The sequence below is a fragment of the Ricinus communis genome, chromosome 1 (genome assembly GCF_019578655.1).
Source record: "Ricinus communis isolate WT05 ecotype wild-type chromosome 1, ASM1957865v1, whole genome shotgun sequence".
NCBI classification, from domain to species: Eukaryota; Viridiplantae; Streptophyta; class Magnoliopsida; order Malpighiales; family Euphorbiaceae; genus Ricinus; species Ricinus communis.
In genome coordinates this window covers 10,742,614-10,758,091 of record NC_063256.1, presented here as the reverse complement: position 1 = coordinate 10,758,091, position 15,478 = coordinate 10,742,614, and the positions used below count along the sequence as shown (strand labels likewise).

At 29.6% G+C, this 15,478-nt stretch overlaps 2 protein-coding genes across 3 annotated transcripts; both read right to left on the bottom strand.

Moving 5' to 3' along the window:
- Nucleotides 1-3,720: 3,720 nt before the first annotated feature.
- Nucleotides 3,721-8,941, bottom strand: LOC8282119 (DEAD-box ATP-dependent RNA helicase 31). Its single transcript, XM_002523318.4, has 10 exons — nt 7,902-8,941; nt 7,187-7,293; nt 6,623-6,678; nt 5,874-6,098; nt 5,333-5,539; nt 5,167-5,253; nt 5,000-5,095; nt 4,586-4,801; nt 4,225-4,407; nt 3,721-4,085 (listed from the first exon to the last, which is right to left on the bottom strand). Exons 1-10 carry the CDS (start codon nt 8,750-8,752, stop codon nt 3,858-3,860), a joined length of 2,256 nt encoding a protein of 751 aa, XP_002523364.1. The 5' UTR covers nt 8,753-8,941; the 3' UTR covers nt 3,721-3,857.
- A 2,888-nt stretch (nt 8,942-11,829) lies between these two features.
- LOC8282118 (probable trehalose-phosphate phosphatase D) lies at nt 11,830-15,194 on the bottom strand. 2 transcript variants are annotated; one of them, XM_002523317.4, is made up of 10 exons: nt 14,674-15,194; nt 14,282-14,395; nt 14,031-14,171; nt 13,766-13,837; nt 13,555-13,677; nt 12,988-13,044; nt 12,823-12,924; nt 12,640-12,717; nt 12,411-12,551; nt 11,830-12,319 (listed from the first exon to the last, which is right to left on the bottom strand). In XM_002523317.4, exons 2-10 carry the CDS (start codon nt 14,387-14,389, stop codon nt 12,167-12,169), a joined length of 975 nt encoding a protein of 324 aa, XP_002523363.1. In that variant the 5' UTR covers nt 14,390-14,395; nt 14,674-15,194; the 3' UTR covers nt 11,830-12,166. The 2 variants fall into 2 exon arrangements, with proteins under 2 accessions (XP_002523363.1, XP_025013872.1); XM_025158104.2 differs by lacking the exon at nt 14,674-15,194 and having other exon boundaries at nt 14,282-14,421.
- Between the last annotated feature and the right edge of the window lie 284 nt (nt 15,195-15,478).

The following is a 15,478-nucleotide window of genomic DNA, read 5'->3' as shown; positions in this document are numbered from 1 at the left end:
GACAAGAATAAAACACGCGTTGATTTAGTTTGAAATTTTTTAAAGTATTCTTCACTTTTTTTCAAATTGCACAATGTGAAAATTTTTATTTATTTTTCACTTATTATTTTTTAAAATTATATACTACGTTTTTAAATTTTTTTTAGATTATAATAAAATAAATTTATAAAAATTAAATATTATATTAAAATTATTAAATTTTTTTGACATGTGTATTTATTTTTAACACATGAGATTTTTTTAAAAATTATAACAAAATAAATATAAAATTAATATTATATAAAAAATATTTTAAATATCTTTTATATATTTATAAAAGCTCGTCTTTTACCTTCCTGCTATCGTAATTATTTTGATTATAAATAATAATATAAATTAAATTTTTATATATAATTAAATAGATATTTTAATATTTTATAATTAATTGAAATATTTAAAAATAATAATAATAATAAGTTAAATGTTTTTAACATATTTATTAGTTTTTTTATATTTTAAGATTTTATTAATCCAAAAATATAAAAATTATAAATGAATTAATAGAAAAACTATAAAATTATACATAAACTTGAATTCTACGTGTCAATAATAAATACACATGTCAAAATTATAGTAACACATGTCAAAATATTTTTATTAGACTGGATACATATTAATTTTTTTATGCATTTACATGTACTAAAATGTTTATTTTATATATATATAATATCCATTAGATATAATATTCTATAATGATTAATTCTTTGTATTTAAATATTCATTATCTATGAACTTAATATTTATTTTGGTTAATGTTAATGTTCATTTTATTTAATGTATTATTCATCAATGTTAATATTAATGTTCATTATCTAGTACTACAATGTTTATTGTCTGCATATATAATGTTCATCAATATTCTCAAATAAAAATATTAATTATTTATGAAAACTTTTATTATTTTTGTGATGCATATTGAAATTTTTGTATGATTAATATAAATATTCACTATTTATAGGCATAATATTTATTAATTTGTCATTTAATAAAAATTATATCTAATAATTCATTCAAATGAACATATATAATATGGACATAATATAAATCATATTTATATAATTGGTAAACAAAAAAAAATCAAGCTAAAATTACAAATATTTATATTGTGTTATACATATATTTTCAACAAAATTAAGTTAACAAATAATAAATATTTAACGTTTAAACAATGAACTCTTAACATATGTTTAATGAACATAGGTCAATCAACATTTAATACAAAAATAATGAATATAAATTATTTAAAAAAAAAAACTGTATCAACATCTGACTCGCGTCAGTATCTAACACACGTATAAAATTTAAAACACAAAAATTTGTATAAGTAAAACGATGTCGGATGAACCTCCGGGTCCATAAAGCTACATGGATAAGGGTTCATCTTATAATTTCCGTACAAATTCCAATTGTTATAACATGGATTCTGGTCTATGATTCTACATTGACCGGAGTCCATAACACATGTGTGAGGTATTGTTTTTTTCTAAAATATGTGGTGCATTCTACTTTCAAAGCATATAACACAGGGACTTTTATCTTTGCGTCTTCATTATTTTTAAAATTTTTTAAATTATAAGAAATCGATTTATAAAAATTATTATATTAAAAAATTATATATAAACTTGAATATACGTGTCAATAATAAGAACACATGTTAAAATTAAAAATCACGTGTCAGAATACAGCAACACATGTTAAAAAGTTTTTATTAGAGCATATACATATATTAAAAAAAAATTATTCATTCACATGTACTAAAATATTCATTTTCTATATGTATAATGTTCATTAGATGTAATATTGTATAATAATTAATTTTCTTTGTATTGAAATATTTATTATTTGTGAACTTAATATTCATTATGATTAATGTTCATGTTCATTTTGTTTGATGTATTATTTATCAATATTAATATTAATATTCATTATCTAATATTGCAATATTTTTACCTGTATATATATTATTCATTAATATTCTCAAATAAAAATACTGATTATTTATGAAAGCTTTTATTATTTTTGTGATGTATATTGAAAAAAATTTATGATTGATATAAACATTTATAATTTATGACACAATCATCATTAGTTTGTCAATAGATATTCGTCATTAATGAAAATTATACCACTAATTCATTCAAATAAATATATATAATATAAACATAACATAAATCTTCCTTACACAGTTGGTAAACAAAAAAAACAAATCAAATTAAAATTATACTATAAATATTTATATTGTAATATATATTTTTAATAAAATTAAATTAACAAATAATAAATATTTTACATTTAAATAAAAAACATTCAACATATATTCAATAAACATAAATTAATAAATATTTAATATAAAATTAATCAATATAAATTATTTTTAAAAAAATAATTTTATTAGCATGTGACGCACGTATCATTTACAAATAAAATGGTGTTGGATGTACCGGGTTCATCTTATAATTTGCGCCATAAAAATTACAATCAGGCTCCCTGTACCTAGTTACACCAACTCCACATGATGGGAAACCATGGCCGCCGCTGATGAGCTCGGGGCCAATAAACCAAACCCCGCGGGAGAAAATTCCTACTATTGGGCATCCAACTAGAGCATCATCACCTCTAGATTTATCCCCCAATCACACTCACTGTTAATAACGGTTGATTGTTGCCGGTGGCTCCATAGGCGTCGGATCCAAAAAAGGACATTTCTTACAAAACTTAGAAAGCTATCTCCTCCAACTGTTGTCTTTTGGCCAAAATACCAACCAATTTTCCTTCACCATCCACTGTCAAAAGACAACATTCCAAAAGACTTCCGACGATGCAGGTGTCGAACCACGCTGGAAAATAAGAAGGTTGACCCATAATAGCCACTGAAACGATTATTACAGACACTATAAAAAAGCTCTAAATAGAAAGGCTAAGACTAAAATACGCCACTGAAACAAACTAAACAAGACAAATACAAAAGCAAAAGAGAGAGGAGCCGTGGGGTAGATTCCGATGGCAAAAGCCACTGGCAACCACCCCAAGCTGAAAACCCAAGAAGTGGGTACTGTAAATGGTCATAGAAAGATTTCTAGAAAGAGAGACAAAGTTATCAAAGCTTTTGGGCATTCGATGTTAAGGAGTGTGTGAGATGGTAAATAAATGTCTTGCACAGTTTTACTCTTAGAGCATTTCCATTGATCGGTCTATTGTCTAACACTTTTAATCTTTAAATGTAGAGTAGAGAATTAGTTGGTCTCTCTACATATAAAGAACATATTTTACTCTCTTTTAATTTTAATAAATATATTACTAATTTTTATACACTTTTTAATAATTAAAAGTTTCTATACACTTAATTAATTAACTTTTATATTATTTTCTTATTGATAAAGATTAAAAAAGAAATTATAATTATTTATACACATAAAAATAAAAATAAAACAAAATATAAAATATAAAAGAATTATTAAACTTGAATAAAACAATTTATTCTATATTTAAATATTATTTAAAATACTCTTTATTATAAAAATTAGATTTTTTATTTTAAAAATTATACAATCTAAAATGATATTGAAGACTGAGATCACAAGCTTCAAAGATAACCTTTTTCCTAAAATGTAGTGAAGAATTTCTTGGACAATTTTAGAAAACTTGAAGTTACAATGATATAAGATTGGACCCTGCCCATACTTTGCACAGAAATACGAACTCATATTCATTGGAAGTTCTATCCAGCAATCAGAAAGCAATGTTTTCCTACAACGATCTGCACAGTCTATGAATATGATCTCAATATAGATTCTCTATCAACTGCTTAGGTGTCAAAACTATTTTGAGCGCAAGCCAGGGATGTTCCTGAGACCCATCTTGCCGAGGACGAGCTTGGGGATGGCAGGGGGGTTATCGAGTCCCATACTTCGGCTGAAATCATTAGCCAGCTCCACAAGCCTATATTTGTCCCTACCGACCAGCTTACTGGAATTGTAATAGCCGAGCCAGGCCTGGTATGCTGCTTCTTTATTCTTCATCTCCACGTGGGAGAGGGATCGTTCCACCTGTTAGAATGTTTGATTGTCAAGACACCAGGGATGTTGATGGGAAAATACTAGACTTTCATTGTATTATGGTAGCAACTTCCATTGTGAAAACAGGAAAAGAAAGCCCTGACTGCAAGTTTTGAACAGAGACAGATACCTTTTTCTTTGTATCAGGGTCCACCGAAGGTACTGGAGCCTTCGATATTGGCAAATCCTTGATGGTAGATAAGAAGCTTTCTTCCCAAGGTGCCAATAACAATATGCCTACCCCTTCTTTACCTTTACGGCCAGTTCTACCAAGTCGATGTATGTATTGTTCCCTATCAGCTGGCAAGCCCACCTGTGCTTGCAAGAGGCAGGGTTAATCATAAAAAAGACATAAGAGCTCAGCTCAAACATTTTTATGACTTTGACAACACGTGCACAAAATGATTGCATTTTTAAGAGATCATATACTCTTGTAAGAGTGGAAGGTCAATGTCCAAAACTTTGAGTTCACAAAATGCCAACAACTTTACCTGTATGACAAGGGTTACATCAGGATAATCAACTCCACGTGCAGATACATCAGAAGTCACGAGTATAAGGCCCTTCGACTTCCGGAACTCATCAGAAACCCTGGTCCTATAACTCTGAGGCTTTCTTGAATGAATCTCTCTAACATTCAATTTCAGTTCACCAAGTAGGTTAGCAACCATTCTTGTGACCATAGCAGTTGTACAAAATAAAAGAACCTGCACAGACCAGAGGCTATGTAATATATGCTACAAGGTTGGAGTAAGGTGGCTCAACATCGTAATTTGATTTCTATGGAACATCAAAAAAGCATGAAGCATATGAACTCCTAAAAGCATAGACATCTTATGGGACAGATAAATACAACGGACAATATATCAATTAAAATGTGCATTTATTTGTGGACTTCAAAGTACCTTATAATCAATGTTATCCGCAATATGATCCTTTAGAAGAACATATAATAGGGGGAAATGCTTGTCTAATGGAGCAACCAAATGCATCTGCCTGACCTGAAATAATCCAAAAATTAAGGCACAGATAAAAATAACAAGAACTAGAATGCATTTACAAAGAAGTCTACCTGTGTATGTGTCTCATCAGTTCCCTCTGGAACTGTATTGATGAATTCATGATCTCTTCTCAGAGCAATGTGACATATTTGACGAACCTTTAGATGGAACAAGGAACTACTGTTCAGCGTACAGGATGCTTTAAGACGCAAGAAGTAATTAAAAAGAAGAAAAGACCTCTTCAGGAACTGTTGCAGAAAATAGAAGTGTTTGTCGTTGCTTGGGAACAGCAGCAATTATTCTCTCAATGTCTTTACGAAATCCCATGTCCAGCAAATGATCAGCTTCATCAAGTATAAGGACCTTGACACCCATCAGCCTTGTTGCAAATCCTGCTGTATTCTCAATATGATCTTGGAGTCTTCCAGGCGTAGCAACAAGAATCTGTGAATTTCTATGTGTGAGAAGTATAAAATATCCAACCTAAGACAATTTATTTCCTCATCTTTAAGCTGGCATCGGTAGTTTATCCAGTGTAAGCTGAAGGTGTAACAGATCTTGGAATGAAATTACTGTATTGACTAAAATGAATTTTGAATTCAAATTATGCACTGATTTTATTAAGTGACCAGCCTTATACAGTTTGACAACAAATCAAACTGTTAAGAGCAGTATATTGTTCTGATACTTGACCTGGCGAAGCATCAATAGGAGCCTATATGTAATCACTGCATTTATTAAATGCTTCGTGAACCTTATCTGATAATAATAAACTCACCTGGCAAGGGTTAGCTTGCATTTTTTTTTGTTCAAGTGCAAGTCTTGTACCTCCTATCACAACTTGAACACCGACAGAAGGGTGATACTTCAATAGGGTATTTGCTTCTGCAGCAGCTTGACTTGCAAGTTCCCGAGTTGGGCAAATAACAACCACAAGAATTGGAGGTCGTTTTTGATCACGACCAGTAGGAGGAGATTTTACAACAACTTCAATTGCCGGAAGCTGATTACAGAGACAGAGAATCAAATATAGCTTAAAGAAATTCTGCATCTTAGAAAATCTCAGATGACTTCATTATTCCATTTTTTTGCCCAACTTCAAAAGATGGCCTATATTCACTATTCACAAGGGAAACTCCCTAAGTGAATGGATATTGGAATATTCATTCCCTGTTGATTAAAGCATGAAAAAATAAAAACAATATATATATCCACCAGGCTCCCAGAGGATTGTGAACATCTAAATAATTGACTCTATACATATATAATACCTTGACTCGTATGATTCAGTTCTCTCACATTATGGGTGGTAAGTATATTATCATATGTATGAACATATTTATATCTTCAAAATTTACCAACTTTTTTGAACTTAAGGTTTACCAACTTTACTAAGAAGTGGAAATGTAGATCATCGAACAAATTACAAAGAATAACAGTCCTTGAGGCTAAAAATGGACGCCGATGGTCGCCCATAGGGTAACATGCCATCATGCATTAATGGTTACTCAAAGAAAGGTGTCTTACCAAAAATGCTACGGTTTTTCCAGTGCCTGTTCTAGCCTTAGCAAGAACATCCTTACCTGGAAACCAAATCAATGCATCAGTGCATTATCTTCTTGTAAAACATAAGCCAGCATAATGGCAAAGAGTATTAACAGAAATAAGGACACATATAAAGGTGAAAGCCAGCTGCAAGTGCACTGTTGATAGGGTATTTTATCATCTTGGCCCTAAACAATACGTGAACAAAATGAAGCAAGAAGATCTTTATAGCTTATACGTGGAAATGATAGATCAAACAATATAAGCCTTCAGAAAATGTAACTTCACATATACTTGTTGTGAATTTCCTTGGAGAATATACCCATCTAACAAGTGAAAAACAAAATGATCCAGAAATTAAGTTGTTCTGACATTGTGCAATTTACTGACAAAACACAACCATCTACTATATCTCAGCTGCAGCTCATCCAGAATATAAGAAGAAGACAACCCCATCTCAGGATTCCAAAATCCTACTCCAACTGTTATCTTAAGAAAGCAAGAAGACAAATAGGCGAGAACTAGACCATATAGGAAGAAACAAACCTTTTAGTATAACTGGAAGAGTGGCCTCCTGAACAACGGTCATTTTCTCATACCCTGCATCCTTAATTCCTTTTAATGACAAAGGAGAAACTGGACATTGATCAAATCTGCAGGGATTATATTGAAATTAAGTGTGCACAAAATGATGAGCATTAGAAAGGGGCATAAATTTTATAACAAAAAGTTAAATTAGTCACAAATAAGTATTTCACTTTGAAAATTTCACCCCTCATTAGTTGCAAAGTGAATGCATGTTTCTAGCTGAATCATATCACATCATGCTTCAGGGTTACAGCACCGACTTTGCAATTAACCTGGACATATTTTGATGTCTTAGAACTGAAAGTTGTCATCACTTCTGTGCATGCCCAAATCCATTTGAAATATACTTTGACATGAAAGCTATAACTCAATTTATTGCTTCTTGGACTTGTACCTTCTCAAAACCTAGACATATACAACTAGGAAACAGTTTCTACAAACTAGAACAAGGTGACCAAAAAATAAAACTCACTTATTACACCTTTCCGAAAAGATCACAGTATTTCCCGATTAAGTTGTTTTAACAAGAAAAATCATGATGTTACTATACGCATTGAGCTTTGATCTTTATAGCTATACCTTCCACTTTCTTCCAAAGAAAAATACTAACCATATATCATATATACACAATAAAAGAGCAAATCTCATAATGAACGAGGTTTATTTGACATACCTAGAGTCGCTTAAGTAAGAATCAGAAGTTCCAGGAGAGTTTGGCCTATCTTTCTCAAATCCCAACGAAGAAGATACATTTTTCCTTAAGATTCCTTCATCATCGTGACACCCTTCATCATTAGCATCATCAGTCTCCTCCTCACGAACCAAATCCGTAATTCTCCCTATTAGGTCCTTTCTCTCATCCTCCTTATCAAAATAATCATCATTTTCATCAACAGATACCCTTTTTTCTCTCCTAAACCCTAAATCAGCATTTCCAATTTTCTTTCTCCGCGAATTAAACCTCTCCTTCTCATTATCACTGCCAATAAATTTCCTATCAAAAGGCTTACTTGCTCTCGAATTCCTCGAAAAGGAATCAACTTTATCTTTAATTCCCCTCCTATTATTTAACTCACTAAACTCATCAGTTTCCCTTTCCCTTCTTCTCTTCGAAGAAGAAAATCCCTCTCTACCTCTTTCCCTCTTACTTTTATTACGAGTCATATCAGAATCTGACTCGTCTTCACTGGTGAGTTTTCCACGAAGAGAACTCGTCTTTAACTCGCTAACCCAGTCACTGAGTTCAGCTTCGTCTTCAATTAAACTTTTTGACTGCCTAAACTCAGAGCTTGACCGTGCGGTGGTTCTAGGTCGAAATGACCGAGTTGAGAATCGGCGAACACTGAGTTGAGAATTGAAATAAGGTGAAAGCCCTAGGTATTTGAGTCTAAATGGGAAAATCTGAGAGAAAATGGGGACGGGTCGATTCCAGTTTATTAGTGAGAATGATTTCATAGGTGGGAGACTGGTTACCGGAAGTGATGGAGTGAGGAAACGGAGCTGTGGAAGAAGTTTAACGGGCATACTATGACTTGTAATTTCCGGTTTCCGGTTGAGGACGCCGAAAATTTTGGGTTAAGAGAAGTGCTGGGAGGAATCAGGGTTTTAAGGAAATTGGATGCGTTAGGGTTTAAGCGTATCCAAAAAGAAACAATAAAATATCTGGCGGTAGGGTTAAACGCGCCGTTTTGTTCCCCTACACTACGAATGAATAGAGGATAATGGGACGGGGAGGAAATGGAATAGAAGTATAATTAGGGTTAACGTCCTGAATTTTGTTGATATTGAGATTTCATTGCGATGGCATGCATGAAAAAAATCTAAAATAAAAATACAATTCATGCATAAAAACAAGAGTCCAACCTTATAGTGAAGCATTCAGTCCATTCGGAAGAATAAAAGCCATTTGGCCAAGATTAGTTTTTTGGGCTTAATTTGTATTTATATGGGTTTTTATCTTTTGAGATTTTAGCTTAAATAATTATTTTAATTTATTTTTATTTAATTAAAATTATTTTATTAGGTGTGTTGTGTAGAGTTACAAAATGGATGCATATAATTAGTTGTCATTTAGGAGTTACAAAATGAGTGACATTAACGTAAAAACAGCTACTTTTAATAAGTTTTCAGGGAAATTAAAGGGTAAAACGTAGGGAAGCTCAAAAAATATCCATTTTAGATTTTCTTTTATGCATGCCATCGCAATAGAATCTCATGGCAGCCTTGATTCATATCATTTGTTATATTTCATTGATAAATTTTTATGTTTCTAATAATTAATTTTTTAATATTTTTTCATTTCATGAAAGTAATTATGATATTTTTTTGTCATATTTTTTTTAATTAACTGTTATTATTATTAAAAATATTAGTTTTATCCTTATAAATATAAATATATTTATTTTTTATATTTTATCAAATTGTATTAATAAATTATTTTATTTTAATAATTAATTTTAATATTCTTTTCAGAAATATTAAGATACTTAACTTAAATTTATAAGTGAAATTTAGATATTTTAGTAAAAATTATTAAAATTATATATTATTATAGGAATTTAAAGAAATCAGAATTTTGCAAAAGAAACTCTAAGAAAATACCTATATAAAATTATATAAAAGGATTTTATAAAATAATATTTTTATAATTAATTAAGTTAATTAATATTAAATTAAATCAAAAAATATATTATTTAATTAGATTTTTAGTATATAAATAAATTATAAAAAAATCTATATACACAACTTTAGAGTTGATCATCATGGATGGTACTAATGTGATAATATTAATAAAAGTAAATTTTTATATTTTAGTTTTATTTAATATTTATTTTTATCTGAATGATATAATAGTTTAACATAATAAAACAAAAGAGGTGCTAAAATTAATCATGTAAATATAATGATTTACTAGTTTAATTTAATAAAACTCAGAAATATTAAAATATTGAATCCGTTATAAATATATTAGATTCTTATTTATATTTAATTTCTCTTTTTAATTTAAAAATGTTATAATTTAACAAAGTTAAAAGACAAAGATGTTGAAAGAATTATTAAATACACAAAGATTTACTAACATAATTTGATGTAATTCAAAAATATTAAAATAATTAACATCAGATTTTAATCATATTAAGCTATTAATTTTATTTTAGGAATTGAGTATAATAGAATGAATGATTTCCTTATGTTATTTTTGTACAAATTTACGATGATTTAGAGAAAAAGTTAAAATTTAATCAATTATTTTTCTATTCATATTATTATTTATAATAAAAATTTAAATAATCTAAAATTTTCTTTTCTTCCCTTTCATCATTATTTATGAAATCAAACATATGGAAATATAATTTTTTTTTTCCTTTAACATCTTTCTTTTACCTTTAAAACTTCTTCCTTCTTTTTTCACTTTATTGTTATAAATAGTGTTAAAATACAATTAAACATTAACAAAACTAATTTGCAAAAGAAAATATACAATAAAACCTTTCTATAGTGATACTCTATATAAGAATAACATCTACATAGTTATAAATAATTTTAGTTCCAATTTAGGATAATTGTAAATATGAATAAATTCTATATTATAATAAGTTATAAATTTATTTAAGTCTCGTTTAAAAAAAATTATTAATTTTTATAGTAATATTTATACATATATTTTCAAAAAATGTATGTTATGCTCTGTTTTATCTTATTGTATTACTATTTTGTCTCATCAATCTTATTTTGTATAATAGACAATATATTAATCTATCTTATCACTTCTCCAACAAGATTAAGTATCAAGTCTAAAAAAAATATTTTTTACTATAAGATTTCCATTAAATTATAATATTCTTATAGTGATAAATTTTATTTCGTTTCAAGTGTATGACTATAAAGAAGTTTTAGTGAATATAGAATTTCAACCGTTAAGTGTATTCTAAAAGAAACAGTTTATGTGTGTACTTAAATATTTTCTCCTGATTTTCATAATGTAACGCATTTATTATTCATTTTTGGTGTAGCACTAACTATTATTTATTTTAAACTTATGACAATTATTTGATCGAGAATTTCAATACTTAAGACAATAAGGATGACAAATTGAGAAAATAGATAATATGTAAAGGTATAAATCTTTTTAAAAAAGATTTATACTTTTCCATTATATAGCAAGGACAAGAATTTATCAGAAAACCACGTTAATTCTAAGGATTGGGCCATTAGAAGAAGTTGTTTTCCACTTGATAAACTAATCTTGGCCATGATTAGAAGAAGTTTGATAAACTAATCTTGGCCATAATAATTCAACAGTCGTGGATAGAATTAGCCATCTAATTACCTTCATTATAAAAACCTAAAAATTCACTTAGACTTAAGATTCATTTAGACTCAAGCCCAAGTGTCAATAGTTTTATAATTAAAGGCTGCAAGATATTTTGAATGAACAGTAACTTTCATAATTAAAGCCTGCAGTACAACTGATGTTTCATATAGTAATTTGTGTACCACAAGAACTACCAGTTTAAGCATCACTAGCTCTTTGAAATGCTAAAATATGCACGACGTATATGAACTACACTCGTACTATATTATACTATGACTTGAGCTTCCATTTAAATCATGAAATTAATGGATATAAAAATAAATAAATAAAGCAGGGATATTATCATAATGATTAAAATTCAAATGAAATAATGTAAACCATTTTTCTTTCAGGTTCTTCTTTACCTCTTTTTGCCCTCTATCTATTTCTTCTTGTTTTCCTAATTCCTGAATATGGTATTTCAAGGGGTCCAGTAAACTTACTATATTTTAAATAAAACTAAGTATCGCTATTTGAATATCATAATCCCCTTGTAAAAGTCAATCTTTTTTGGCCTCCATTAACTAATTAATTACTCTTCTGGAGTTCTAGATTTTGCTGTAATTCATCTCTCGAACACCAAACTAATTATCACTGGCAGAAGAACTTTTCCACTTCACTAGATTCAGTAGGAATGACATTACTTCATCTGTATCGCGCAACGAGTAGGAAGCCTTGGTCTCCTTTGGTATAGAAGAAACAACGATGGGGTATCCTCTACCAATGTCCTTGATAGCCTGCAATCATTCACGATCCCCATGGTTAATTAAATTCATTTGAATTAATTGTTGTGCGGTTTCAACTATTCAAATAATTATTATACTGTACCTTGAAAGCATCTTCATCTGTCTTATCATCTCCTATATACAGTGGCAGAAAATCATTACAGTCGTCGAAACCAAGATTTTGGATCAGATATTGCAGAGCACGACCCTTGTCCCAATCTATCTGAGGACGTATCTCCATAACCTGTTCGATGATATATGTTCAAAATGCAGAAACTAATCAGCCACATTCTTATAGAAATATCATAATAATGGTATGGGGGAATTGATACCTTTTTGCCTCCTGTTATGCGAAAGCTGGGGTAATCCTCCATGATTGATTTCACCATCTCCTTTAGAGTATCAACATCCTGCAGTTTTTTTTTTTTTTTTTACACCAAGAAAAAGATAGCTAATATTGAATATTTCATAATCTGTTTTAGTTAATGTTCTTGAAGCTTTGGCCTTGTTTTTACCTCCACATTTACAAGCCGATAATGCACAGAAATGCAGAATTTGTTGTCTTCAACCATGGCACCTTTGATGGTCTTGGTTTTCTCTTTTAGTACCTTCAATATCTATAAGAAAATTGAAATGGGAGATCAATGGAGAACTATAATAAAGGGAACAAATGTAATTACCTCTTGAATTTCAGGCAAAAAAGCTTTTGCTGGCTGAAAGTAGATGACTCCATCACCCTAAAAAATTTAAAGATTATGTTCAGTTCAGAGTGCTAGCTTATGATTATTTTATGTAATTCATGCAGTATTATAAAATAAACCGTTACATAATTGACATTCATACATGGTACATACGTTTTTATAATCATTTAAGGAGAATATTTTTATATAAGAAATATGCATTGCTCATTGCGTCGTCATCTAATAAAAATATTCTAAAAGAAGATCTATATATGGATATATGACGCCCTGTCGTTATCTGATGAGAATATTCTATAAAAGTATATATGCATGCATAATATGTACGTACTTATCGTCGTCTTATGAGAATATTTTCAAACCAAAATATATGAATGCATAATGCGAATATATCTTTTGTTATCAATATTCTCATTAAATAATAGAGAGAACTTATACACTGGATATACATTATCTCACAGCATATAAATGTAAACATGTATACAATATGGGTTTACAATTAAATCTCCAACCAAAAATATAGTTTTATACAATAAAAAATTAAGAAACCTCATTTTCAACAGCCCTAAATCGATGCTGGTTGTTGCACTTGAATGAACCTATTGTGGTAAAAATGTCCATCCCATGACTGCCAGCATAGATTACATTCTCTAGTTGAACAAATCTTTTCACCTGTAATTGAGAAAATAAAATCTTGTTAAATACTAGGACATTGACTCATCTCTGCTTCATAAATAATAATTTATCTCAAAATTTTCACCTTATCGCGGCACCTTCCACTAATTATTGCTGTGGGGAATACACGAGCAACTTCTTCAACCGCTGAACGCATCTGCAATTCATGCAAAACTTTGTAAAAGATCAAGCAATATCAGAGCCAACGAGCTTTAATTCGAACCTGTTTCTAGGACTATGAGATCTCAAATTTAACTCCCTAAAGGAGACCAGAATACCAAAAAAATTTGAAAAAAAAATATTTATATCAATTAAAAGTTATTCTTTTGCATCATCTACAGCGAATTTACTTTCTCGGACATGAAAGCTTTATCAGGATCATCAACTATTGGTGATAGGGTTCCATCATAATCCAAAAATACAACCAAGCTTTTTCCTTTAACAGGCTTCATCATCCCTTCATATGAGTCCAATGCAGAAGGATGCTTCATCTGTTAACAGCAAGCAAAATAAAAAGGCTAATTTACTCGAGATTTAATTTGAAACATTAATTACTCCTAAGTGTTCCTCAGAAAATTATAATTAATGAGAAGAACATTACCAGCCACGCACTGTAAGAACCAAGGGTAGGTCCATCCTCATCAGATTTTCCTTTAGAGATCGATTCCAGGATTAGGTGCTCCGACGATGACGATGACTGATAACCCATCAAATTCTGTAGCAAACCAGACCCTCTTGTGATGATGCAGAGAATTGTGAGCTTAAACTAATTGATTAAAAGGAAAAAAAAAACCTAATTGATCATACATCAATTCATCATACAGATGTTCAAAAAGAAATCTTTGTACAGAAAAAGTGCAGACACATGTACTTTTGAGTAGTTATAAGAAATGACAGCATACAGTTAAAGGTAGTTGTGCTAGTTGACCGTTATAATAAGTTCATGAAAGGGAAATCTAAAATCACAAAGGCTATAAACAAGTATAAGGTTACCTTTCGGTTAAAAACTGATTGCACCTCTTTTTTCTTTCTTTCGTATAAAGAAGAGAGCCAAAGAACAACGTACTGACTTATCAGACACTCACTAGTCGCTGTCTAAATCTCAGTTTCATATGAGAGGTTGAGATTATTGCATGTGGGTTTTGGACAGAAAGTGGATTTCCTACGACGAAACTGTCAACAAATAGGACATAGTAATTGACCTGACAAAACAGACATAAAAAATCAAAATTCGGTTACATGCAAAATGGAAGTTTATACTTTATAATAGATAGTGAATCTGGTTAAAAATGGAAATGAAATATTACAAGCCTAACTTTGTCTAAAAGTCGTACAATATTGTTTTTTAACTTCCGAATTTTGGATTTACGAATTTATCTTAGATCCCGCTTTCATTAATCTATATTTCAAGACGAATAATAATAAAAAAAAAATTTGTTGGTGTATAAATAGAAATATACACCAACGTTGGACAATAATTATTTTAAAAAAAATTAAAACATAAAAATATTTCAAAATAATAACGAATAATTTATTATAATAATAAATAAAAAATCATACAAGCATGCACAGTCATCTAATATCAAATCATTCCAATGATTTGTTATTAATTTGCATTGGGATTTATGATGGAGTCTAGAAATAATTAACCATGATCATGGTATTTCTTTCAATTATGATTATTTCTTTAGTTAATACCCTAAACTATGTGTTTATTCGTCTTCAATGTTTGTTTCTTTTTTTCTTGAAATAAATGTGTCTGGTCAAATTTGTAGGCTATATTACAAGTGGATATTTA